This window comes from Ursus arctos, unplaced genomic scaffold (assembly GCF_023065955.2).
Source record: "Ursus arctos isolate Adak ecotype North America unplaced genomic scaffold, UrsArc2.0 scaffold_19, whole genome shotgun sequence".
In the NCBI taxonomy this organism is placed as follows: Eukaryota; Metazoa; Chordata; class Mammalia; order Carnivora; family Ursidae; genus Ursus; species Ursus arctos.
In genome coordinates, this window is record NW_026622863.1 from 14,201,194 (window position 1) to 14,227,139 (window position 25,946).

General features: G+C 40.1%; 1 protein-coding gene across 9 annotated transcripts in view; it reads right to left on the reverse strand.

The window, feature by feature from the left end:
* Window positions 1-25,946, reverse strand: part of PSME3IP1 (proteasome activator subunit 3 interacting protein 1) — a 36,756-nt gene that overhangs the window by 6,878 nt on the left and 3,932 nt on the right. For all 9 annotated transcript variants that reach the window (XM_057314108.1, XM_057314103.1, XM_057314105.1 and 6 more), the window contains 5 exons: window positions 18,473-18,614; window positions 17,854-17,952; window positions 17,321-17,443; window positions 12,333-12,465; window positions 5,622-5,686 (listed from right to left, as the gene is read on the reverse strand). In XM_057314108.1, the coding sequence (XP_057170091.1) occupies window positions 5,622-5,686; window positions 12,333-12,465; window positions 17,321-17,443; window positions 17,854-17,952; window positions 18,473-18,599 (547 nt within the window). In that variant the 5' untranslated portion in view covers window positions 18,600-18,614. The remainder of the gene's footprint in view (window positions 1-5,621; window positions 5,687-12,332; window positions 12,466-17,320; window positions 17,444-17,853; window positions 17,953-18,472; window positions 18,615-25,946) is intronic.

Genomic DNA, 25,946 nt, shown 5'->3' on the forward strand with positions numbered 1-25,946 from the left:
GAGACTATGGACTATGAGAAACAAACTGAGGACTTCAGAGGGGAGGGGGGTGGGGGAATGGGATAGACCGGTGATGGGTAGTAAGGAGGGCACGTATTGCATGGTGCACTGGGTGTTATACACAACTAATGAATCATCGAGCCTTACATCGGAAACCGGGGATGTACTGTATGGTAACTAACATAATATAATAAAAAATCATTTAAAAAAAAAAAAAAAAAAAAAAAGAATACCTGTGCAAGACTAGAGCTGGTCTAAGGGAAGGTTGGAAGCCAGCCACAGAAATGAAACCAAGGAGGGGTGCCTAGGTGGCTCAGTCAGTTAAGCGTCTGACCCTTGATTTCAGCTCGGGTCATGATCTCAGGGTCATGAGATTGAACCCTGCACTCAGCGAGGAGTGTGCTTGAGAGTCTCTGTCTCCCTCTGCCCCCCCCCCCAACGAAGAAAGAAAGAAAGAAAGAAAGGAAGAGAGAAAGAAAGAAATGAAACCAAGGAACCTGGACCATGGTGGCATCAACAGGGTTTAGGCCAAAAGACCAAATCTCTTGATTATCTAGGTTTCAAGAAAGAAAAGAGACTGCAATTCTGACAAATTTTCATTCCAAAAATAGTTACGCTGTCCAAAGAGAACAAAATGGTGCCCTCTGATCTCACCCATTTGGTGAAGTTTCCTGCCAACTTCTGCATTTGTAGGACCACGTTATCATACCAAATTAACACCGAAAATTACTAATAGAGAATGTTCTTGGGATTCAAACAGATGCGTGACTTGAGAATCAATGGGGCCAACTGTGCATTCATTCACTGGCTCTGCTTGGAGCTTAAGTCCAGAGCCTCCAGTGGGGGAAGCCTGAATCTCCATTAGGGTCACAGAGCTATCTTCTGGGAGGACTAAAGGGGCAAAGCCTTCTACTGCCAAGGACAAGACTCTCAAGCAAGCTTTCAGGGGATATTCTTCCTGTGGGGCCTTAGCTTCTAGCAAAAGAGGGTATTTCATGCCCAGCTGTAAGAATGCTACTGTGAGAATGCAGGCAGGAGAACAAAGGGATTAAGAAAGGTAGCTCTGGGGGCGCCTGGGTGGCACAGTGGTTAAGCTTCTGCCTTCGGCTCAGGGCGTGATCCCGGCGTTATGGGATCGAGCCCCACATCAGGCTCTTCCGCTATGCGCCTGCTTCTTCCTCTCCCACTCCCCCTGCTTGTGTTCCCTCTCTCGCTGGCTGTCTCTATCTCTGTCAAATAAATAAATAAAATCTTTAAAAAAAAAGAAAAAGAAAAAAGAAAGGTAGCTCTGAAACATGGTGTCTGCCTGAGATAGTTTTAAAAAGCCATACAAGTCTTCCTTTCTACTGACTGACGCGAATAGTTCCTACAAGGGAATAAGCATCAGATACAGGGCTACTAGTTGAAGAATGTTTAAGATTTCTGTAAGGTTTTATATACCTATGTGTATACACACACAGTACACACTTAATCCTATTTAAGCAGCCAATTTAGCAAGTTTCCTATATATTTAAAAGACATCAGTGAAATGGAGCTTCTATATTGCTGATGAGAATGTAAACTGGAATAACTTCTTTGTAGGGCAATTTTGCAATATTTATCTGAATAACAAATGTATATCCTGTAAGTATTTACCCTAATGTATCATGAATGTGACAGATGATGCATGTACAAAGTTGTTTAATGAAACCTCATACCAGAGAAAAAATGGAAACAATCTAAATGTTCATCATAAACAACAGGATGGGGGCGCCTCAGCGGCTCAGTCGCTTAAGCGTGTGACTCTTGATTTCGGCTCAGATCATGATCTGAGGGTTGTGAGATCGATCAGGCTCCACGCTCAGCTGGGAGTCTGCTTGAGATTCTCTCCCTCTCCCTCTGCCCCAGTCCAACTTGCATGTGCAAGTTCTCTTTCTCTTTCTCTAAAATAAATAAATTTTTTAAAAAATAGAATAACTATCCTGTGGTGCAACCATATAACGGAATACTACGGTCTTAAAAAAGAATGAAGCTCTTGGTGTACAGATATGTAATGATCCCCAAGGTACAAGTGAATTAAGCAACGAGCATAAGAGTATATTAATTAAAATAATAACGATGATGACGCTATAGGAAGTACAAACCAACCTATGAAGTATTTCTGCCAAAAAATCAACCTGAATCGATCGAGCTCTAGATCTAATTACCATTTTACAGGAAACAGAGGAATAAAGGAACACCATGGAGACACAATCAGCAAAATCTAGAGTATGGGAAACTCCGCAGGACAAAGACCCAATTTCTTTACATAAACAAAGAAAACAAAAAAATAAACATAAAGAGGAAGAAGTCAAATGAGACTTAAAAGACATAATAGCCTACTGGGAAGATGCCGTATGATGGCGATATTCTCAGATTGATCTATAGTTTCAAGCAATCCCTATCAAAATTCCAACTTGCCTTTTTTATTGAAACTGACAAGTTAATCCCAAAATTCATATGGAAACGCAAGAGACCTTGAATAATCCAAACAATCTTGAAAGAGAACAAAGTTGGAGGCCTCACACTTCCCAGTTTCAGAACTTGCTACAAGGCTGTAGTGACCAAGACTGTGTGGTAATGGCATAAGGATGGAATAGATCAATGGAAGAGGAAAGTCCAGATATAAACCCTTACATGCTGGTTAAATGATTTTCGGCAAAAATGCCATGACAATTCAGTCTGGTAAAAACAGTCTTTTCGACAAATGGTGCAGACCAACTGGATATACACACAGAATGAAAATGTATCCCTACTTCAAACCATAAATAAAAAATAACTCAAAATGGATCAAGGACCAAAGTGTCCATAAAACTTTTAGAAGAAAACATAAGTATAAGTTTTCATGACCATGGATTAGGCAATGGTTTCTTAGATATGACACCTAAAGCACAAGCGAACCAGAGAAAAAAATAAATTAGATGTCCTCAAAATTTAAAAATTTCGTGTTCCAAAGACTCTATCAAGGAAACGATAATACACCCACAGTAAGAAAGACAATATTTGTAAATCATATATCTGACAAATGTCTAGTATCCAGAGTATATAAAGAATTCTTACAACTCAGCATTAAAAAGAGAAGTAACCCAATTTAAAAACAGGCTCAGGATTTGAGTAAATATTTCTCCAAAGAAGATACACAAATGACCAATAAGTACATAACGCCATCATCATTAGTCACTAGGGAAAATGAAATACCACTTCACACCCACAAAAATGAATAGAATAAAAAAGACAATAACAAGTGTTGATAAGGATGTAAAGGGATGCCTGGGTGGCTCAGTGCCTTCAGCTCGAGTTCTGATCTCAGGGTCCTGGGATGGAGCCCCCCATCAGGGTCCCTGCTGCTTCTCCCTCACCCTCTGCCCCTCCCCCCACTTGTGCTCTCCCCCTCCCCCTCCCCTCTCACGCGCTCTCTCAAATAAATATTTTTTTAAAAAGCGATGTAAAGAAACGAACCTTCATATATTGCTGATAGAATGTAAAAATGGTGCAGCTGCTCGAGAAAACAATTTGGCAATTCCTCAAAAAGTCAACCATATAAACATGGAGTTACCACCTGACCACTGAGAAATGCCATTCCTAGATAGATACCCAAGAGAACTAAAAATAGTTGTTCACACAAAAATTTGTACATGAATGTTCATAGCAACATCATTCAAAATAGCCAGAAAGTGTGAACAACCAAATGCCCATCAACTGACGACTGGACAAACAAAATGCAGCAACCATACGACGGAGGGTTATCCCGCTATAAAAGGTACCGATACATGCTACAACATACATGATCTCTGTAAACTGAAAAGGTTAAGTGAAAGGAAGCTAGACACAAAACGCCACATACTGCATGATTTCATTTATATGAAACGTCCAGAAAAGGCAAATCCATAGAGAAAAGCAGAAGAGTGGTTGCCAGTGGCTGGGGAGAGGGAAGAATCGGGAGTAACTGTTAAGGGGCATGAGGCCTCTTTTTGAGGTGATGAAAATGTTTTGGAATTAAATAGTGGTAATGAATACACATTCTTGTGAACATACTAAAAACCACTGAATTGTGTGTCCTTTAAAAGAATGAATTGTATGGTATTATCTCTATTCTTTTTAAAGCCATATAGGCCAAACACAATGTATGTCTGCTCCTTGCTTGAATTCTGATCTTTAAAAAATCAATTGTCAAGAAAAAAATATTATGAGAAAATTGGGGGAAATGAATACTAATTTGCTATCTGATAATATTTAGAAATAATTGTAATTATTTTAGGTGTAATAACGGTATTGTAATCATGTAAAAAAAAAAACAACCCTTATTTTTTAGGGATACATAAAGAAGAATTATTGACAAAACAATATAATGTCTGGTATTTACCTCAAAACACTACAGTTGAGAAGGTATAAATAAGATTGGATATGTGTTAAAAACTGTTGAAGTTACATGATGGGGTTCATTCTATTATCTCAACATCTGAATGTTTTAAGTTATCTATAATACAATATTTTCTAATTTTAAAAGAATATATTTATAACTGCTTGTACATACATATAATAGCTCTGGATACATACATAAGAAATGTATAATACATTTCCCTCTCAGAAGAACTGGATGGAAGAGGATATATAATGTTGAAGGGGGACTCTTCACTCAATGTTCTTTTTAAAAGTAAATTCTAGGGGCGCCTGGGTGGCTCAGTCAGTTAAGCCTCTGACTCTTGATTTCAGGTCAGGTCATGATCTCAGGGTTTGAGATCGAGCCCCAAGTCGGGCTCTACACCCAGATTGTCTCTCTGCTCTCTGCTTAAGATTGTCTCTCCCCCTCTCTCTCTGCCCCTCCTACTCCCTCTCTCCCTCTCTTAAAAAAAGAAAAAAAAAGTAAATTGTAAGAGCAAAAAATCATCAGCAACAGCCCACCATTACCAACGCTCAGCAGATATATTTCTTTTCCATTTTTTAAAGTTTTATTTAAATTCCAGTTACTTGACAGATGTATTATTTCTAAATACCCATTATTTTTTGGAGACAAAGAAATGTAAGCCCTGTTTTACAGATGACCCGTGGAGTTCAGCACAGAGTCTCAATCCCACAGGGAGTCACAGGTAGAACTAAAACCACTCCTGAATTTCTCATCCCTGATCCAGCCTCGGGAACACTCGCCTTCACTTACAACTCTGTGCCACTTAATACAGTGCCAGACTTGACTGCATACAAGCAACCACCAAAGAAACTGTACTTCTGGAGACTGTATTAGGCTTCCAGCCTCAATCCAATCCAACATCAGCAACAGCCTCTCACTGGGAGCCAGCCAGGTGAAATCAAGAAACTTGACATTTGGGGGAGACCGAGAAAAACCCTTTGTGAGCAGAAGTGATATGACCAGGGCTTTGTTTGTGTAAGCACCTCTGGGGGATCACAACGGTCATTTATCAACTCCACTGGTTTCTAACATATTGGCTGGCAGGACAGCTGACATACTCTTGGGTATAAATCCTGCCGGGTAGGAAAAAAGCTTGCTTAGAAATCCACGCATTCCTTCATAGATACAATGCAGTCCAGCCCTGTATTATGGTTCACGTGTGGTATGAATAAATGGTGAAATGGAAGCTGCCACCTACCTTGACTCTTGTCATCTGGGTCAGGGTCCGATTTCAGTCTTTTCACACTGTTGCCACTCTCTGAGCTGTAACAGAAAATACGGTTATTTGAGCTATGTCCAATCTTGGGAATTAAAACTTCAGGAATCAGGAGCTCCAATAACCATTTATATAGGTCTTAGGTAGCCTCAAAGAACTGGGATGGTCTGAAAAGTCTTCATTTCAGGTTCTTAATCTCCTTCCAGTTACATTACTGTTATCAAGACAACTTAAACCCCTGGCCAGTTCAAGGAGTGGAGCATTATTATCTTCAGGCATCACCTAAACTTCAGATTCTTTGTTGTCCTATCATTCATCTTGGTTAGAACCACAGATGGATTGCAGGAATACCTGGACACATTCATACATGACAAAAATTTAGTTAAGTTCTTAAAGATTAAAGGAAATTCCTTCAGTGACATGCCAGAGATTCTGAAAGTCACCCAAAAGACCTTCACTGAAAGAATGTCGAAAGAACGTACTTCTCCCGCTGTGAGCGGCTTAGAGAAGGCATTATCATAACCCCCAGCTCCACCATTACTGCTAATATTTAGGGCAGTCAAAAAGAGAAAAAAAGAATGCACTTCAACAAGGAAAGAACTGATCTCAGAAAGAAGGCCATAATCACAGAAGGAAGGGTTAGTGAACAAAGAAACCGGCAAACACAATCTAATTTGTGTGTTAAACATGACCATACTAAAGTTCTGGGCAGTAGTAGCATGTAAGGAAGATGTGATTATAGCTCAAAGTTCTAAGGTCCATGTATAATTTTGTAGGAAAGTAAGATAGCTATTTAACTTTAAGTTTTGCTAAGTATTCCTCGTAAGTTGCAAGGTTAGCCACCAAGAACAGAATACACAAATCCACAAACTAGCAGAAGGAAAACGAACAAAAGATTTTAAACTCCTAATTTTTAAAAAGCAGGAGGAAAAAATACTTTTAAAGTAAAAGGACAAATAACATTAAGATAGTAGAAACTATATCAAAAATCCTAAAAAAAAATCCAAGCCTTCCTGTAAAACAAGAGTAACATCCTAAATTTAAAATTACCTATTTATGAGACATTCCCAAAAATTTAACAAATAAAACAAAACCAAACAACTTAAGACCCAGAAAGACTGAAAGCAAAAGAACAGCAAAAGTGTTACCAAGGCAAATACTAACCCAAAAAAGGCTGAGCTACCTATTATATTAAGGAAGCAGAATTTAAGACAAAAACCTTATAAGAGATAAAGTAGGTTCGTTTATAATGAAACAAAGTTTAATTCACTATGAAGAAATAACAATTCTGAACATGCATGCTTCTAATTAAAGAGCTCTAAATATATATTCAACAGAATTTTGAAGAAAAACCAAGAAAACATCACTATAATGGGAGATTTCAAAATACTCAAGTATTGACAGAGCAAGCAGACAAAGATGTGAGAACACAGAAGATTTAAACAATACAATTAACAAGCTTCTTTGGTTGTACCTACAAAAAACCCAGAACCATTACAAAACACAGATTCACCTCAAGCTCACTCGGAACGTTCGTAAAAATTAACCTCAGGAATAGGTCACAAAGCTAGTTTAAAGCAATTGCAAAATCAGTACATATCAACCACAATGCAATTAAGGTAGAAATCAACAACAAAAGACAAATATTATATATCACAGACTCTAAGACACCACTGATTAAAAGGTGTTAAAATGTGTGTGGGGGGAAAGATTCATCTTAGAACCTATGAAATATAGTTAAGTTACCTTAATATGTTTGGAAACTTTAAAACATGTTTCTAACTTAGGAGTCAAAGAAGAAATCATAATGGATATTTAAAAATATTTAGTTGGAAATACAAAATTGTGTATAGTAAAAGCTGAGGAAGAATTACAGTTTTAGGTGCCTGAGAAAAAAGCTAAAAATTAGCTAGGTAACCGAAACTCGTTTGTAACAGAAATTATAAAAGAATAAACTTGAGGAAAGTAAAGAATATCCCAAAGAAAGAAGGCAGGAGAAATTAAGAAACTAGCCAAAATAAGAATAAAAGGATAATCCATCAGTACTTGGGATGAAAAGGGGGACAATAATAGATATAGCAACAATCAGAAAAATAAAAAATACTAATAACTTTAGCAAAAGCGTTTGAAACAAGACAAAATGGACAAATTCCCAGAAAATATAACTAAATAAAACAGACTCAAAAAAAATGAAGAAACTTAAATTAGCCCTATAATCACAAATTTTAAAAAGCAGGGACCAAATATAGAGGAGTTCTACCAAATTTTCACAAACCAGAACATTACCGTCTTACACAAACTCCTCCAGAGAAAAGAAAAAGAACACTCCCCAAATCCTTCTAAGAAGCTACTTTTAAACCTCATATCAAAATCACAGAAAGTGGGGGTTGGGAGGAACAGACTACGTCTCACTTATAAACACAGATGCAGCAACCTATACAAAACATTAGCAAACCAAATCCAGTGGAGTTAAAAATAATTATAATACAGCACAGCATAGGGGATATAGTTAATAAGATTGTAATGTTTGGTAACTACGCTTACAGTGAGCACTGAATAATGTACACAATTGTTGAATCATTACGTTGTACATCTGAAACTAGTAACACTGTATGTTAATTATACTTCAATTTAAAAAATATTTTTAAAATAAATAATATTTTTAAATAATACATCACAGCCAAGCTAGTTTTATCACAGGATTACAACATTAGAAAAATCCTTAAACTTAATTTTTCACCATAACGGAGTAAAAAAAAAAAAATTTCATCAATTCAAAGGCAGAAAAAATTGACAAAATTTAACAATTTGTGGCTACAAAAAAACCTTATCAAACTAAGAACATAACTTCCTTAAACTGCTAAAAGATATCTGAAAAAACAAAAATAATAAATGTAATTCTTAATGGTGAAAAGTTATAAATGTTCTGTCTAAAACAAGGATGTGCACAGTAACTGTTTCTAACATTTTATTGGTGGTCATTGCTGGTGCAGTAAGGAGAAAAGAAAAAAAAAACAAAAACAAATCAGGGGCACCTGGGTGGCTTAGTGGGCTAAGCATCTGCCTTTGGCTCAGGTAGTGATACCAGGGTGGTGGGCTCCAGCCCCCTCAGCCCCCTCGGCCCCACGTGGGGCTCAGACTCCAGCCCCCCTCAGCCCCACGTGGGGCTCGGGCTCCCTGTGCAGTGGGGAATCTGCTTCTCCCTCTCGCGCTCCGGCTCCCTCTGTGCTCTACTGAATAAATAAAATCTAAAAACAAACAAACAAAAAAAGAAATTTAAAGGTCTAAGAGAATAAAGCTGTCTTTTAAAGACAGTGACTCTCTACATAGAATTTTCAAAGGAATCCGCTGATAAAACTTAGTAAGAGTTATTAGAGTTACTAAGGTTAGTAAGAGCTGAGTGGCTAGATGTAAATACTCCAAAATCAACTGCACTTTTACAAACCAGTAACAAAAAACATCTAAAACACCTAGTAATAAATCTAACAAAAGATATGCACAACCTTTTGGAAAAAATCTGTAAGACTTCATTGAATGACATTAAAGAAAACAAATGTAGATATATGCCATGTGTAAAAAGACTCACAACCATAAAGAGCTGTTCTCTCCATAAATTTATCAAGCTTATTAAGATTCCAATAAACTTAAAGAACTTAATCTAAAATTTAATCTAAATCTAAAATTTAAATGTATCTAAATCTAAAATTATATGGAAGAACAAAGTGGCCAACAATAAATAAGACAGCCCTGAGAAAAATGTAAGGGGACTTGTCCTACCAGATACCAACATTTTTTATAAAGCTACAATAATTACACAGAGTGGTACTGGTCCAACAGACCCAAAGAACAGAAAACAAGGAACTCCCAAACAAACCCATGGATCTTGGGAAACTTGTTTTAAGACAGAGGTGACACTGAAGGTCACTGGGGAAAAGCATAAGTATTATGTAAATGTTGCTAGAAAATAAGTTTCTGGAGCCCTGGGTGGCTCAGTTGTTTAAGCATCAACTCAGGTCTTGATCCAGGGTCATGAGTTCAAGACCCACACTGGGGCTCCACGCTGGGCGTGGAGCCTCCTTAAAAAAACAAAACAAAAAAACACAAAAACACCTTAAAATCAAATATATTTGACCACCTTAAAATTAATTAATGAAAGTAAAAAGAAAAGCTATAAGCTGTGAGAAAAAAAGTCAGCACCGTATTTAAAAAAAAACAAACCTATGAATCATTAAGAAAATAAAAATAACCCAGTAGAAAAATGGCAATATATATGAACTAGACCTTCCATATAATAGGACACATGAATGGCAAATCAACATATAAAATGTCAGCTACATTTGTTAACAAGAAATGCAAATTAAGACCACAAGGAGACATTTTACAAAATCACTATATATTGGTGTATCTGTGCTGTCCAGTGGCGCAGCAATTAGCCACACGTGGCTCTTTAACACTTGAGATATGACTAGTGTGGCTAAGGATCTGGATTTTAAATTTTAGTTCTAATTAAATTTAGATAGCCACAGGTGGCCAAGGGCTCCTGTACTGGACAGCAGAGCTCTGAAGAAACATTTGCACATACATAACAAAGCATGCCCTACAACCTCTCGACTCCATTTGTCATAGTTCAAACACGCATCCACAAGAGAACAGACACATTTTGGTATTTCATATAAAGCACCATTATACGGCAAGGAAAATGAATGAATTACAGCTATACATACGTGAATACACACACACAATTTTTTAATCACAGAAACAATTTGAGTGAAAAACCAAGATCATAGATCATATACAAAATGAAATTATTTTTTTAAAAGTTCAAAACCAAGCAAGCTATTATACCGTTTAGGGATACCTATATAGTTAGCCAAAACCAACCCAAACACAAACAACACCCCCTCCCACACACACACCCCGAAACTACGAAAAGTAAAGACGTGCAGAGAATGATCAAGCAGATGTGGCAGGATGGGGTGAGGATGGCAGGCAGGGAGATGGCAGGGAGAGGGAGCACAGAGGTAGGCTCACTCGTGTTGATCGTGTCCTAGGCACACACCAGGCATCAGACTTTCTTTCACAAGCACCAGAATCATCCATGCAACTTGCAGGATGAGACTCCAAGACCTCACTTCAAACTTAATGAGCCAGAATTAGTGAGAGGCCTAGAATCCACATTAACAAACTCCCGGGTGATTCTAATAAACCCAGGCCTAGGTAGATGAGGAACTCCTGCCCTAGGAGACTCATTTAGCACCTTGCCACACAAAACAACAATAAATGATGATCTAATAAAGGTGAGCTAAGAACTAAGTAAGGGAGGCAGTTGTAACGTCCATTCTGCTAGCAGCAAGACACTGCCGAGAAGTATCTAAGTGCCCACCTAGAGGGCCCTTTCTTGGTGAAGTCAAATAAAGCTGAACCAGGACCAAATCCTGAAAGACACTGGGCCAGGCATGAAAACTTCTATGAACTTAAAAGGAATAGGGGTACCTGGGTGGCTCGGTCAGTTAAGCGTCTGACTTGATTTCGGCTCAGGTCATGGTCTCAGGATTCAGAGATGGAGCCCCACATCGGGCTCCCCGCGGGATGTGGAGCCTCCTTAACATTCTCTCTCTCTCTGCCTCTTCCTCTGCACCCCCCCAAAAAAAACTTGAACGGAATAATTCATGGCTCAGGTGACTGGCCCTTTTCAGGTTACCGCCACTCCTGCCCTCCACTGCTAAACCGTGCCATTTTTATATGTGAGCGATGTTCCGGGGAACATCTGCAGCAGACGGATGGGGCTCCAAACCACAATAGTGCATCAGTGCACTCTCCTGAAAACCTGTGGCTGCTTGCCAATACACCGCATTGCTTTTCCTAATAGACTGCACTCAAACTTCACATTATTTCGTCCGTGGTATGGTTGGTCAAATTGAAATGACCAGATTTCATCACTCCGGTGCCGTTTCAGGATTTAGCAGGGGAGGAGCAAACCTAAAACAGAACTTATCAAAACCTCCAGGCAGTGCTGCCACCCCACATCCAGCAGCAAGGAGCCCAGTCAGGTCTGTGCCACGGTCACAGCTTCCACAGTCTCACAGGCCACATTGCCTTTGCAGCAGCTGTTCCCGCTGCCCGGTATGTTCTATCCCTTGTGCGCCTGTCAAAGCCCTAGTCATCTACCTGGCCAACATCTCCCTCTAACGCCTTCCCTACCTTCCCCGACCTGAGCTCACAGGCCCTCTCCAGGCAACTGTGCGTTTCCTCCTCCCTGCTCCCGGGAGACCCTACCCAAATCCCTTCACACAACTCACTACCTCATTTGCCTAGAAACAGATGCTCAAATATTGAAGTCCACCTCTCCTATTACTTTGTGACCTTGGAAAAAAGGTTCTCAACCAATCAAACTTATACTGTGTAGACTTGCGGAAAGAGTAAGATCATTAACACAACGGAAAGACTTAACACAATGCCTGCCACATGACAGGTGCCCAATGAAGAGTAGCTATTATTCTGCTGAATGAACAGAGAGACAAAGCTCAAAGACTATAAAAGACACCAAATCTGAAGGGGAGGGAGAGGTAGGGCTATCAAAGAAACGTCACCAAGACTGCCACTTAGGTAACCATTTGCTCAGGCTACCATTACAAGTGGCATTTCAGAGTACACAGTCAGAGGGAGACTGAAGTCGTGTGAGTGCTGGCTGACCTCTTATGTTTCACAGCTCCTGCCAACAGCTTTGCCTGGGAGAACTTGTTCTTGGTTTCTATGGGTTTCACAGCCACTTTCTTCTCCACCTCCTTCTTGTTTTCTGGAGAAATTCCAACTTTGTTAAGATTACTGTGTTAGAGGTTAAGGGTCACAATAAGCAAGAAGAGCTACAGCAGGACAACGGTAAATCAAGAGAAGACACATAATCCATGAGCTCTTCAGTTCTGCCATGTCATGTTTAGCCTATTTATATTAAAAACAATGCCCTCTCCTCTTTATTCTGCCAATCATATGCAGATGATTTAAAGAGAAATGAAGGTAACCACGGAGGAAGAAGGCAAATCAAGCCAAATATATTACAGAAAAGCAAACTTTTCCCCTCCGATTCTCAGTGAAAATCTAAGTTACGGTCAGAAACCTCCCCAACGACACGGCCACAGCTTGCTGGGGAAAACAAAGATCTTAAGAAATATAAATGCCACAGAAAAAATGTGGCTTCCCTGAAAATTTTTAAGTATTTGCTTTTTTCGCCCAAGGGTAAAATCAAATCCTGCAGAATGTCCTATGACCATCAGTGGCATTCAATCTTGGGCATCACGAAGACTAACTTCTCTGCTGGTACAAGACAACATCAGAAGCACCTTAGGGCTCATTAAAAAAAGAGTCCCTCCCCTGTCCCAAACCTACTGAATGAGGACCTCCAGAGGCCCCGGAAACTGTTTAAACCTCTCTTCAAGGTGATTTTTAATGAGAAACCCCAGTGCCTATCCAACACAAGAACCAAAATGTTTTTATAAGCACAACCAGGGTCACCTGGGTGGCTTAGTCGGTTAAGTATCTGCCTTCGGCTCAGGTCATGATCCCAGGGTCCTGGGATCGAGCCCCGCATCAGGTTCCCTGCTCAGCAGGGAGCCTGCTTCTCCCTCTGCCCCTCCCCCTGCTCGTGCTTTCTCTGGCTCTCAAATAAATTAAATCTTTAAAAAATAATACATAAAAAAAATAAAAGCACAACCAGGGGCACCTTGGTCAACAAAGCATCTGATTCTTGGTTTCAGTTCAGGTTGTGATCTCGGGGTTGTGAGATCAAGCCCCACACTGGGCTCCACACCCACTCAGCAAGGAGCCTGCTTGAGATTCTCTCTCCCTCTCCCTCTGCCCCTCCTGCTCATGCTCACTCTCTCCTTATTAAATAAATAAGCACAAACAGTTCACTCCTAACATCACTTCTTGCAGGCCTGACGTCAATCTCTGGCTGTCAAGGTTTGTCACTTTCTTTTGTTCTCTCCACCAGCCCCTCCTCCCCTTCAGTTTCATACTCTCACAACCCATTAGGCAATAGTTTTAAGTGCTGGATGTGGTGCAATTCTTTAAGAGGCAGCAGTGCCTTACTGGAACAATAGTGACATCTAGTGACCAAGAAATCAAAGAAGCAGGTATTATCAGCCCAAAGGGGTGGGCGGAGGGGTATGCGGTCTTTGAACACTGAAGAAAACCGGATATCAGAAATAAGGAAATTCTAATTCTGATCACTCTTCAGGCACTAACTCTGTTCTTACAAGCACCGGTTACCTTAAATATTTGCAGTATTCAATGGGGATTATGCAAAATGCTCAGTACTATTCTGAGTTTCATCAATTTATGGTTTCAGAGTCAACATGGAAGCTGATAACATGTGAACATTACATATTTGGTTTTCTTTTTTCTTTTTTTTTTTTTTTTTTAAGATTTTATTTATTTATGTGACAGAGAGACAGCCAGCGAGAGAGGGAACACAGCAGGGGAGTGGGAGAGGAAGAAGCAGGCTCCCAGCGGAGGAGCCCGATGTGGGACTCGATCCCGGAACGCCAGGATCACGCCCTGAGCCGAAGGCAGACGCTTAACGACTGCGCTACCCAGGCGCCCCTATATTTGGTTTTCTAGAGTAAAAACGAAAGAATCAGATTTCATCCTTCTAATACCAAACGCCAAAACCCACCAGCACGCTGATTTTTAACTGCAACTCCATTGTTAAGGGATAAACTCTTAGAGAATTCTTAATATTGAAAAATAAAATAAAAATGGAAAAAAATAAAACACGTGTGTGTTTATAATAGTAAGACAAACAGAAATCAACACTTCACTTTTTATTCTTTTAGAGTAAAAAAAAGTCTCCACCTTTTCTTTTGGGGGGGGTGTAAAATTATTACTTTTGATCCAGAGCCAAAGCATAAGCCATTTTTCCCCTTAAGTTCCTCTCCCCCTAAAATGCTTTAAAAACACAAACACACCTCAAAAATTTCAAAGAATTCATTAGATGAGGCATTTTTTTAAATTACATGGTTCTTACATATAATATTGCTAAATGCTGGTTTAATCTGAAGAAAACAAGAGTTCTGTTGTTTATATGGCATAAACCACAGCTTATCTGCCTTCACAAGTATCACATTATAAAATGTATCCTATTATAACAATCAAGCAAAGCCAAGAACCAGGTCCTGATTTAGAGCTTCAATAAGCAAATATCTAATCCTTCAGTTCCTATCTCAACATGTCTCTCGGTACCTGCATGCCAGGATTAGTGCATTATGTATCAGTGGGTTGGAAGGCATGCTTCTCCTCAGTTTTTCCAGACAGTCGGAACTTACCAAGTTTCCAACACTGGGGCCTCTCGAGTGTTGTGCTGTAATGTCAGCAGGGCGGGAAAGTTTCTTTCACCTTACTGCAGCAGCCCTGTTCATTCTTCCCTTTGAACTGAAAACTGAAGGGCCCTGCACATTCATACCAAACCAACACTACTCTCCAGAATGCTGCTTTGGGAGACACTCTACATCTTATTTGCCAGCCTGCCAAATTAAGCACATAAAACAAGACGTAATTCTAGTGACTGGTGTAATTAACGTACCTCCTGAAGGGAAAAAGTCTGGTGCCTGACACAATTCAATACGTCTATCTGCCCATCTCTACAAACATCAATGCACACATTATTCTAGAGTCACCAGGGAAGGCAGTGGAGGAGGGGAGCTCCAGAACAGTCAGCCGCAATCCTACAGCTGGAATTGAGGTATGACTTTCCGATCTTAAATGTTATACCAGAATTCCACTAGGAAAACTGAGACTGGAAACCAAGTCTTTTGCTACCAGTTCAGAGCAGTTTTTGCTGCCCCTTATCTCAACCATTGTCAGTCACCTTGATTTAAACCAAATCCCTGGGAATCAGTCCACATCTTCTCCTACACAGACCTTTAATGGAACCTCCTGCATGCTCCCTTGCAAAAAAAAATACCAACTAGCGCATACATGCAGTTGTATCATCAACTTTAGAGGTAAAGCCTGTTCAATCACACTAGTGAGGTTATTCAACATATAAGCCTGAAATATTCAAATAAGCCTTCTCATAGGAAAAAAGCTAGGGTGGCTTCATTAACCTCTCCTAAGAGTCATTCATTAATTTGTTCACACTGAGAACCTACATGCCAGGCACTAGGGAAATCAGTGGTGACTAAGTCCCTATTTTTATGCATCTTATCTTACATTCCAGCAGTAAAGAGGCAAACAAACCAGTAAGCAAACTAAGATTTTCAGATAGTGAAAATTACTATTAAAAAGTGACATCATACACAGTAACATGGTTCAGTGAAATGTTAGATGGGGTGCTTAGGGGAGGTCTCTGAGGAGGGGAGATGGTAGCTGACACCCAAGTGCTATAAAATGTCAGCCTTGTAAAATCTGAAGGCAGAGCATTCCAGGCCAAAAAACAACAAATACAAAGGCCCTGAAATGAAATCACAAAGCTCAGCGTGAGAGGAACATAAAGAAGGCCAATGGGCTGGAGTACAGTGAACACAAATGAGTAAGTTCAAGACGCAACAGGAAGGTGGGTTGGCCTAAATAATGCAGGGCCTGGTAAGAATGTAGACTTAAGTCTCAATGCCACAAGAGGCCACTAGTGTCTCAAATAGGAAAGTGACATGATTCCATGTATGTTTTCAAATGTTCCTTTTGACTGTTGTCTGGAGAATGAATTGTTGCGGACAAGAGAAGCAGCAGAGACTAATTTAGTGGTCAGTGGTCCCAAGAAGCATGGAGAGAGCTGAACAGCACAGATCTGGAGCACATTTTGGAGGTAGTTTTTGGCCCAGGCACCTGGGGGCATAGGGATGCCACTACTGAGATCGGAAAGAGTAGAAAAAGAAGAGGCTGTGGGGGCAAGGGCAGTGTGATGAGTCGAAGGTAGGGGTGTGGCACACAGAACTGAGAATTCGGACTCAGCCAAGTTCTAAGTGGGATGCCCATTCAGACGTGCAAGTGAAGAGAAAAAGGCAACGCTGAGCCAAAGTGAAGTCATCTTTGTCATTTTCTCTACCCTTCCGTGGGGAGAGACCGGCCTACACCTCTAAGGAAGGTCTTAATAAGGACACAGGAGAGTTGCTAAATATTTCCTTTTAAAACTCAGAAGCCGGGGCGCCTGGGTGGCACAGCAGTTAAGCGTCTGCCTTCAGCTCAGAGCGTGATCCCGGCGTTATGGGATCGAGCCCCACATCAGGCTCCTCCACTATGAGCCTGCTTCTTCCTCTCCCACTCTCCCTGCTTGTGTTCCCTCTCTCGCTGGCTGTCTCTATCTCTGTCGAATAAATAAATAAAATCTTAAAAAAAAAAAAAAAAAACTCAGAAGCCAATTTCTCCCCTGGATGAGTTGACTGCACTGCCCATCTGTTTCAGAGTCTAATCCCACAAGGCAAAAATACCCTGGTACTGCCTATTAGGATTTAGGCCTTCAGTTAATCCGAAAGGATCTGGACTTTTGATTGCAACAGACGCTCTCATGCTACAGAACTCCACCAATCGCTGCTGGTGATTCAGTCATAGGGAGACCAGTGCTGAAAGGGAACTCAGGGGTCACTAGGTAGAAAAACCTTATTTTCATTCGATTTGTGAAGAAACTCAAATCCACAGACGGTGAAGAGAAAACAGACACCGTACGGATTTCTCTCAAAGTACAAAGGATATTCTGTATTCCTTCAGTTCTTTCAGTTCTTCTTCTCTTCGTTGCTTCTCCAGGAGTTCCTGCTGCCGAGACACCTCATCAAGGAAGTTAGTCTCATCTTCATCTAAGCCTCTTACCATATTTTCTGAGGAAATAATTGAACAAGGAACACTTAGCAAGCTAAAGGGAAAACAGTAAATAAGACTTTTCCTTCTCCCCCTCCCCCCTTTTTTAAAATAAGCAGCAGATCCTTTAGAGGATTAGAAGAAAGAATGTGTAAACACCTCAGCTTTTGGGGAGGTAACACAGCATAAAACCAAGGCATTTCTCCCATTACCAGACATGAGCACAGAATTAAAATGGGTATCTTGAGCTCTAAACAAAAATGTTCCACGTGGTGTAGAAGGCAGAAGACTGTCTCTTTTGCACCAAATGAACATCTAGAGACTAGATCGTCAAGACAGTTCCATAGCTAGTTGGAAAAAGTGTCGCGTAAACCAAAGTGCATCAAAAAGGCCCTGCAGAGGGTGCCGGACTCTGTTTTTGGAAACTTACTGAATTTGAACTGCTCCTCATACTCCTGCTGCTTCCTGTCTTTCTGTTCCTGTAGCCTTTCATATAGAGACCGAGGGTCATAAACCTCCTCTGGACATTCTGAAAGAAGAGGGAGGGGGAAGAAAAGGTACATACTTTAGAATTTTTCACATTATGTTCAAATCGCAAAGGATTTTAAAGATAAAGTCAAGTCTCTGCATGATCTGAGGGCAAGGATAACACAAAAATAGTACAAAGTCCACAGCTTCCCTCTGGATCTCAAAAAGGGGCCAGCAGTTCTCAAAGGCAGCTATCGATGTCAATAGGGCCCATGGCCTGAGACAGTTAACTGGATGGAGGGCCAGCCCAACCCTACACAGCAGCCACATTCTCAGTCATTCAGATCCTGCATTCACCTGTACGGATGGAAGAGACTAGCAGAATCTTCTGGAAGGCAGAAGGTGGAGTGGACAGTGAGTACCCTGGTTCTGCTCCCGGCCACAGAGGCCTTACATAGGTTCCTGTACCCCTCTGAGCCTCAGTCCCCCTACTTCAAAGTGAGGATATTAGTACCTACTCCGAAGGCTACTGGGAAGATCAGAGATCATTCTGTTGAATGCCAGGCTACAAGCCCATATACCTTCTGGATCTTCAGGTTTTCGAACTTTCTCCCATTCTTCTTGCCTCCTTTTGCGCCGTTCATCTAGTTCTGCCTCGGACACAAACCTCTTTTTGATAACAAGATTACCATCATCCCCTCCATCCATAATGGAACAATTGGTCTACAAAAAACAAATGAAACACTTCAAATGAGAACTGCAATTAAAATTCTAAAGAGAAACAAGGAGCTTTAGCTCTGTCTCACCTAGCAAGAGACCAGCTCAAAATTCCCTCCAACCTTGAACTGAAGAAATCTTTGAGTAGTTTAATTTATAGATCATTGGTGAAAGCACATGACTGCATTTTTCTTAATGTATCAGGCAGTTTTATTAACATTTATGTTATTTATGAAGTCAGTGAGAGGACCTGGAATGATTGTCATTACAGGCTGTCCCACAGTAAGTCCGACACTGCAAATACTTCTTGGGCCCTCTCTAAGACAAACTGGCCTCGTGGGCATCCTATCTTTTTCTCAGATCTCATCTTCCTTTATTTCTGTAACATCTGACATTGTTCCTTCTTGAAATTCCTGTTTCAGGAACATTCCACTACCTCCATTTGCATGTTATTGTTTCCAAGTGGATTCAGAATAGAGAAACTCAGATATTCAAGGAGGCTTGGAGATGAAGTCTAATCTGTACAGCAGGGAAGGGATACGTCTAGAGGCACACAAACCCCAAATGGAGAAAGTGAGACTAGAGCCCAGACCTCCCAACTTCAGGTTCAATGTCCTATGCACTAGCCTACGCTGAGTCCTCCATCTCTTTCCTGGCCTGCCTTCCTGTGAGCTACAGATCTATGCCATTAAAGAGTCTATCTTCAATCCTTCTCTTTTCTCACTCCCACAGTGCCCTCAACCACTTTATGCATATGTTGATGCACAAGATTCCCAAATCCCAAATCTAGATACTTCTACCTGAACCTCTCTTCAGAAGGAAGGGAGAAGAAAATAATGATAGAGTGTGCATTAGTCCTTTTAAGCCTTTCTGCTTTTCTTTGCTAATTTCTTACCTTTTGAAGAAATGTGGAATTAACTCTCTACTCAGACATGTTATATATTCATAGAATTATACCCTAACAAGGAAGCAGATATTCTGCACATCAACTCAATGTCCATTCCAAGATGACCCCTAGTAACAAAAATAAGTCATCATTGGGACGCCTTGGTGACTCAGTTGGTTAAGTGTCTGACTCTTCATTTTGGCTCAGGTCATGATCTCAGGATCATGAGATCTCAGGGCCATGAGTCAAGTCCCATGTAGGGCTCTGCACTCAGCATGGAGTCTGCTTTTAAAATTCTCTCCCCCTCTCCCTCTGCCCTTCCTCCCACCACTTGCACTCTTGCTCTCTCTCACACACAAAAAAAGTCTACTGACAGCACAAAAATAAAGTAGCTGCCATTTACTGAGCCTCTTACCATGCACTAAATACATTTTTATGTGTAGTATTCTCATTTATGTTCCCATTGATCTATGAGAAATATCTCTTTACAGATGAAGAAATGGGAGCCCAGATGAGTTAAGTCACTCTTCTAAGGTAATTAAAGGTGGTGAACGGTAGAGCTGAGAATAAAATCCAGGTTGGACATAAAAAATTCATACGCTTATTCACTTCACCATCCCCCTCCCCAGAAACCTGGGGATCCTGGTTGAAAAGAAGGACATGTCAATTTCAACTTTTTACGTATACCAATTCCAGGCTGAAGATGTTCGTGTAAACATTTTAATAAAGATGAAAATGGAAGCTGAGAAAACAAATTCAAACATTCCGAACAAGAGAATAGTTTCAGCCTAAAGCCCACCGCAGCTGAAGTTTAGTTCAATGTAACAATCCTGAGAGAGAATTTTGAAATTTTGAAAGAAAATTAATTCCATTGGCAGAAGCCGTTGTTCCCACCTAAAGCCCACAACCTGGACACTTGTGATTTAGCCTCACTCAGTGTCTCCAGCCAAAGGCCTGTTACAGAAACAGATTTACTCCATCTCTGCTAACCACGCCAAAAATTCCTCAGCTTCTGTAGAATAACCTCTTACGAAACAAGAGCCAACATATTCTCAAATGTCTTAACTTAGGACTCTTATGAATGGGAGAGACACACTGGACCCTCGATGTCCCCCCTTTTTTATCCTGTTAGCTGGCTGCAGCTCTCCTCCCTCACCCTAAATTGGCTATCTGGTTTCTTCCCCTCACCCTTATTTCCTGGTAAATAATTCAGAGTGGGTTAGGTCCTTATGTTCCACCTGATATGATTCTCCATCCAACATACGAATCTACCGAACATACCCAGATTTTCAATCAACCCATATTCTAAAACTTCAACAGGGGGGCGCCTGGGTGGCACAGCGGTTAAGCGTCTGCCTTCGGCTCAGGGCGTGATCCCGGCGTTATGGGATCAAGCCCCACATCAGGCTCTTCCGCTATGAGCCTGCTTCTTCCTCTCCCACTCCCCCTGCTTGTGTTCCCTCTCTCGCTGGCTGTCTCTCTCTCTGTCGAATGAATAAATAAAATCTTTAAAAAAATAAAAATAAATAAATAAATAAAACTTCAACAGGGACCAATGTACTCACTCCCAGGCAGCCGATTCCCTAAGTAGATCTGACTGGTAGGGACAGTTCTTCCTTAAATCAAATTGAAATCTGTCTCCCTATAAATTCCACACATAGCCACAATCCACTGAGACTACAGAAAAGGAGCCAAATCCTTTTTTTCAACACGACAATGCTTCAACTGTTTGAAGACAACTCCCACGTTCCTCCTAATCTGTCATTTTTCTGGGCCAAACATCCCTAGTTCTTTTAATCTCATGAAATGGAGAAAAATAATAGTGTTTCCAAGCAGTGAACTTATCAAGAGTGCTTAGAATTTAAACCTGGGAAATAAATATTAGGATATGACAATGCCCTGCCATTCCTATTAAATGCATCTCTTCATTCTCATTCTACATTTAGAAAAAAAAATTTATATATATATATATATATATATATATAATTTTAACATTGAAAAGTGGGCCAAAACGAAAAAACCTAGAATCTCACATGCTTCCATCTATATAAGACTGCAGACTGTATGATTTATTCTCATAACTCAAAATTAAGAAAGTAAAATCATTAATTTTCACGGCCTGCTGAATTTTTGGAAAAGGAAGAACCTACCTTCACTTAACTTTAACAAAGATCCCTGAAACTCAAGGGACAAAGCCTTCAAGATACACGTGCAAAGGATCTTAATTTGAAATATAAACTCTAGAGAAATAACAATCTTCCCAACACTTAACTTTGGGAAAAGATAAACTTATGGGACTCCGAGAAATTCTTACTCTCTTTCTCATCTTTTTCTAAGTGTTAGAATTCAACTTCTACCCCGAAGGGTTGAGTCTGTGCTATTAACCATCTTTCACACCACAGGGACAAAACCAGGAATCAGAGATGGTTACCAGAAATGAAAATAAAGCACACTGAAAAAAGGAAATTGAAAGACAATGGCTTTAGAATTTGACAGAGAAACTGTCTCTCAAAGGGATGGTTTCCCGAAAACAAAGTCAAAACTAATGAATACTTAGGAAAGTATAATCCTGATATTCCCTTGATCTCAATATAAATAAAACAAGCTAGATGGCCAATCTAACTATAATGAATTTCTATGAGTTTAAAAGGGACAAGACTAGATACACAGACTGCTCTATCCTCTCTTTCCACACTTTGCACACCTTCCACAGGTCCTCATTCCCTCCTTGCCTTCCACACCAGCAGTGGCACTCCTGGCATTCTGGTCATCTTTCTACGTTAGGAGAGGTCAGAGATAGGGAAATGTTCATGAACAAGTGGCCACACTCCTGAGTATTCTGGATAATGTTCAGGATATTCCTTCTCCAGAAATTTTCAGGTTTTTTCAGGATTCAAAACGTCACTGTCAAATACATACTGCCAAGAGGCAAGCTTCACTTCACACACCTTTCACGACCTAATCCAATCCTCCCAGTATATAACAAGTACCTTCTGTGCTGGTCTCCTTACACAAGGCAGCACAGGTAATGATAAATACTACACTCTGTCTGAAATTCAGAGACCTCGGTTCTGCCAGTTACAAGTCGTATGCCATGGGCAAGTCACTTAAGTCCTCGGAGTCCTGGTTCCCTCGTCCACAGGTTGTACTCACCAGTGGGGATTAAAACAGTCCGGTACAACAGGGAGCTTTTGTGAGGATAAACAAGGTAAATCATGCAAAGCACTTAACACAGTGTTGGACACACGCTTAAAAAATGCTTTGAAAGATTGGCCATTACTACAAAGCACTAAAGCTAAGCCCTGGACTGGTTAGAGGAGTGAAATACCATCTGCACTCAAGGAGTGGAAGGGAAATAGATCAATGATATAAATGTAGGGATTAGATATATAATACATAAACAAAGGGATTACATCATATGAAGAGAAATTCGGAAAAATTTACATGTATATATAATTGGGTAATTCTGTATTTTCCCTTTAGCATGGTTCTCTATTTTACTGTTTTATTCTATTTTTTTTTTAAAGATTTTATTTATTTATTTGACAGAGAAACAGCCAGCGAGAGAGGGAACACAAGCAGGGGAAGTGGGAGAGGAAGAAGCAGGCTCCTAGCAGAGCAGGGAGCCCGACGCGGGGCTCGATCCCCACACCCTGAGCCAAAGGCAGACGCTTAACGACTGAGCCACCCAGGCGCCCCTATTTTACTGTTTTATTAATCGTTCAATTTAAATAAACTGACATTGTTCTCAATGTTGACTTCTACGTCCAGCACTGTGCCAGATTCTACGGGGTGCCGAGAGGAAATCAACTTTAAAAGAGTTAGTACTCTGGGATGCCTGGGTGGCTCAGTCGGTTAAACATCCACCTTCGGATTGGGTCATGATCCCAGGGTCTTGGGATGGACTCCCATATCGGGCTGCTTGCTCAGCGGGGAGCCTGTTTCTCCCTCTGCCTACCACTCTCTCTGCTTGTGCTCTCCCTCTCTCTCTGACAAATAAATAAAATCTTAAAAGAAAATAAGAGTTAGTACTCTTAAGCTAGTTAATACCAGATAATAGTATATATAATGAATTGCCAAAGTGAACAGTACAGGTAAGAGACAACCATGAAGGGCATAAATATGGATCGATCCCATTTCCCAGGCTGAAAACCCAGACGTGAACCTAGACTCCTTCTCCCTCAATTCACTACATCTCATCGGTCACCAAGTTCTGCTGTTTCTACCTCATAATGACCTCTTTTTAATTCATCCTCTCTTTTAAGAGAAGAATCTTTCTAATCTCCTCCTTTCAGGGCCTCATCCAGCAAGGGCTACTGCGATAGCCTTCCATTAGCCTCGCTGTTTCTGCTCTCGCCCCTACTCAAGCCATTTGTAACTTGCTGCAGCACTTATCCGTTGTGTTTTGTCATTTGTGACTGTTCCAGTGGCCCTTTGTATCCACAGTGCTTATTAGCACAGTGTCTGGCATATATTAGGCAGATAATAAATACTTATTGAATAAACCAACCATGAAGAGAATTTGAAGAATTTAAGCAGGGAAGAATGATTTCACATGAATATTCCAAGGTATTGTCCGATGTAAGTTATAGAAAATGGTAGACATTACGTAAGTATTTGCTTAAGCTTCTATGTCCCACAGGGAATTCTATTCAAACACGACAACACTGTGCAGTTGGAAACACATGACCAAAAATTAAATCACTTTCCTATATTATATAATTGATGTCTTCCAAGAATAACTCTACTTTCCTTTAACTTCAACTGACTAAAAAATGCTGTTACACTGACGAATAAGTATTTCCCCACACAAAGCATTTTTCTTTGAAGAGTTCCATTTTCATTGGTTGTTTATTTTGCAAGAGGGAGGTGATGAGTACCTGCAGCTCATTTACCTCATTCTGGAAGGCAGCAAAAACTGGAAATTAAACTGTTTATTTCTAATTCCTCCTGCCTAGCTAAATTTTCACAAGTCTTTTATTTTTCCCCTTCGTTTGCTAGAATAATTAAAAACAAAACACAAAGCCCAAGGGTCTGGGACTGAATTGTAAAGATTCATGTAGGAATGAAGAGAATTTATATTGGGAATATTCATTTTGTTCAGTGTGTTTAATTGTAAAAAGAATACATGCTGTCAACTTTCCTTTTGCTCACGTAGCTTTTTTATTTCCGAGGTGATTCAAGCCTAATTATCAAACTTAACATTTCAAAAAGGATTATTTAAGTTCTTCAAATAGGGACTTCATGGAAAACCAAAACCGTACTAAAAAACACTTTGTCCAAACTTAAAAGTTTCAAACCGACACAAATAAAGAACATAGTTTCCAAATTTGCTTGACAGCCAAAAAAAAAAAAACAAAACCAAAGTTCTTATATTTCAAGCCAAAGTAACTGTTAAACACTGCACTCCTGTGTTTGTACTAGAGACTGTGGTATTTAATTTCCAGGTTGGTGGGACAAAATGGGCTCAGTGTCTTACACCGCATGCTATACAAGATAGAAAACGTAACACTGCTACCCCCAGAGTAATTGCTATTGCTGACTTGAAAAATTATTCCATTTACCTTGTGCCATGATACAAGTTAATGAGATCTGGCTTCCTATGGAATTGAATGCTGTGATGGCAGACTACTTAAGTATTTACATCACTGGCCACTACCCCCTCCTAATTCTAACATTAGATAGACTGCAGTATAAAAATACACCAGGGGGAATCAAATTTCTGTGTTATGGTGTTCTAAGGCTTCTCATTGGGTAGCAAAACAATAGGCTGATCTACTTTCCTTTCATCAGTAAATATACTTAAGTACTGCCCTTCCAACGTTTTTACCCTGATGTTTAAGTCACATGGGACTTCAAAATGCAGGACAGCAATTAAGAGGAATTTGCCATCTGGCAAACTCAACTATATTCCAAATAGATAGCTTTCTGGACAGAAGTCACTTCTACCAAGCCACAGTAATTCAGATCAAGAGGGCTTTCTCTATATATTTTAAAACTTGACAACTACTAACAGAAAACACTACTAGCACTTATTACTAGACAAAGTAATCCTCAATCTAATATTAAGGCTTATTTAACATAAGCCAGTAGCAAAGCAGACTAAAAGACTCTAAACATCAGCGTACAACATAAGTAACATCATTCATGTTTAAAATGTTTATTATAAAGAGCAATTTGTAGTAATCTTCTGGTTGTCCAGGCATCTAAAAAACCACATGCAATAAAAAAAAATTTTTAAACAAACCCATATATACATTTAGCTTTCCATAGCACAAGAACAGTCTCATCATATGTGCTTTTACTCTGAATTCATCTAGATGCACTGGAAGAAAAAGAGAACTTAAAATACTGATCCCCTTATGATCCTCAGTTCCCCAGTTCATGTATGCCTCTCCGGGTCTGAGCACTTCCCTCACTATGTATGATTCTAATATTAGTTGAATTTTTTT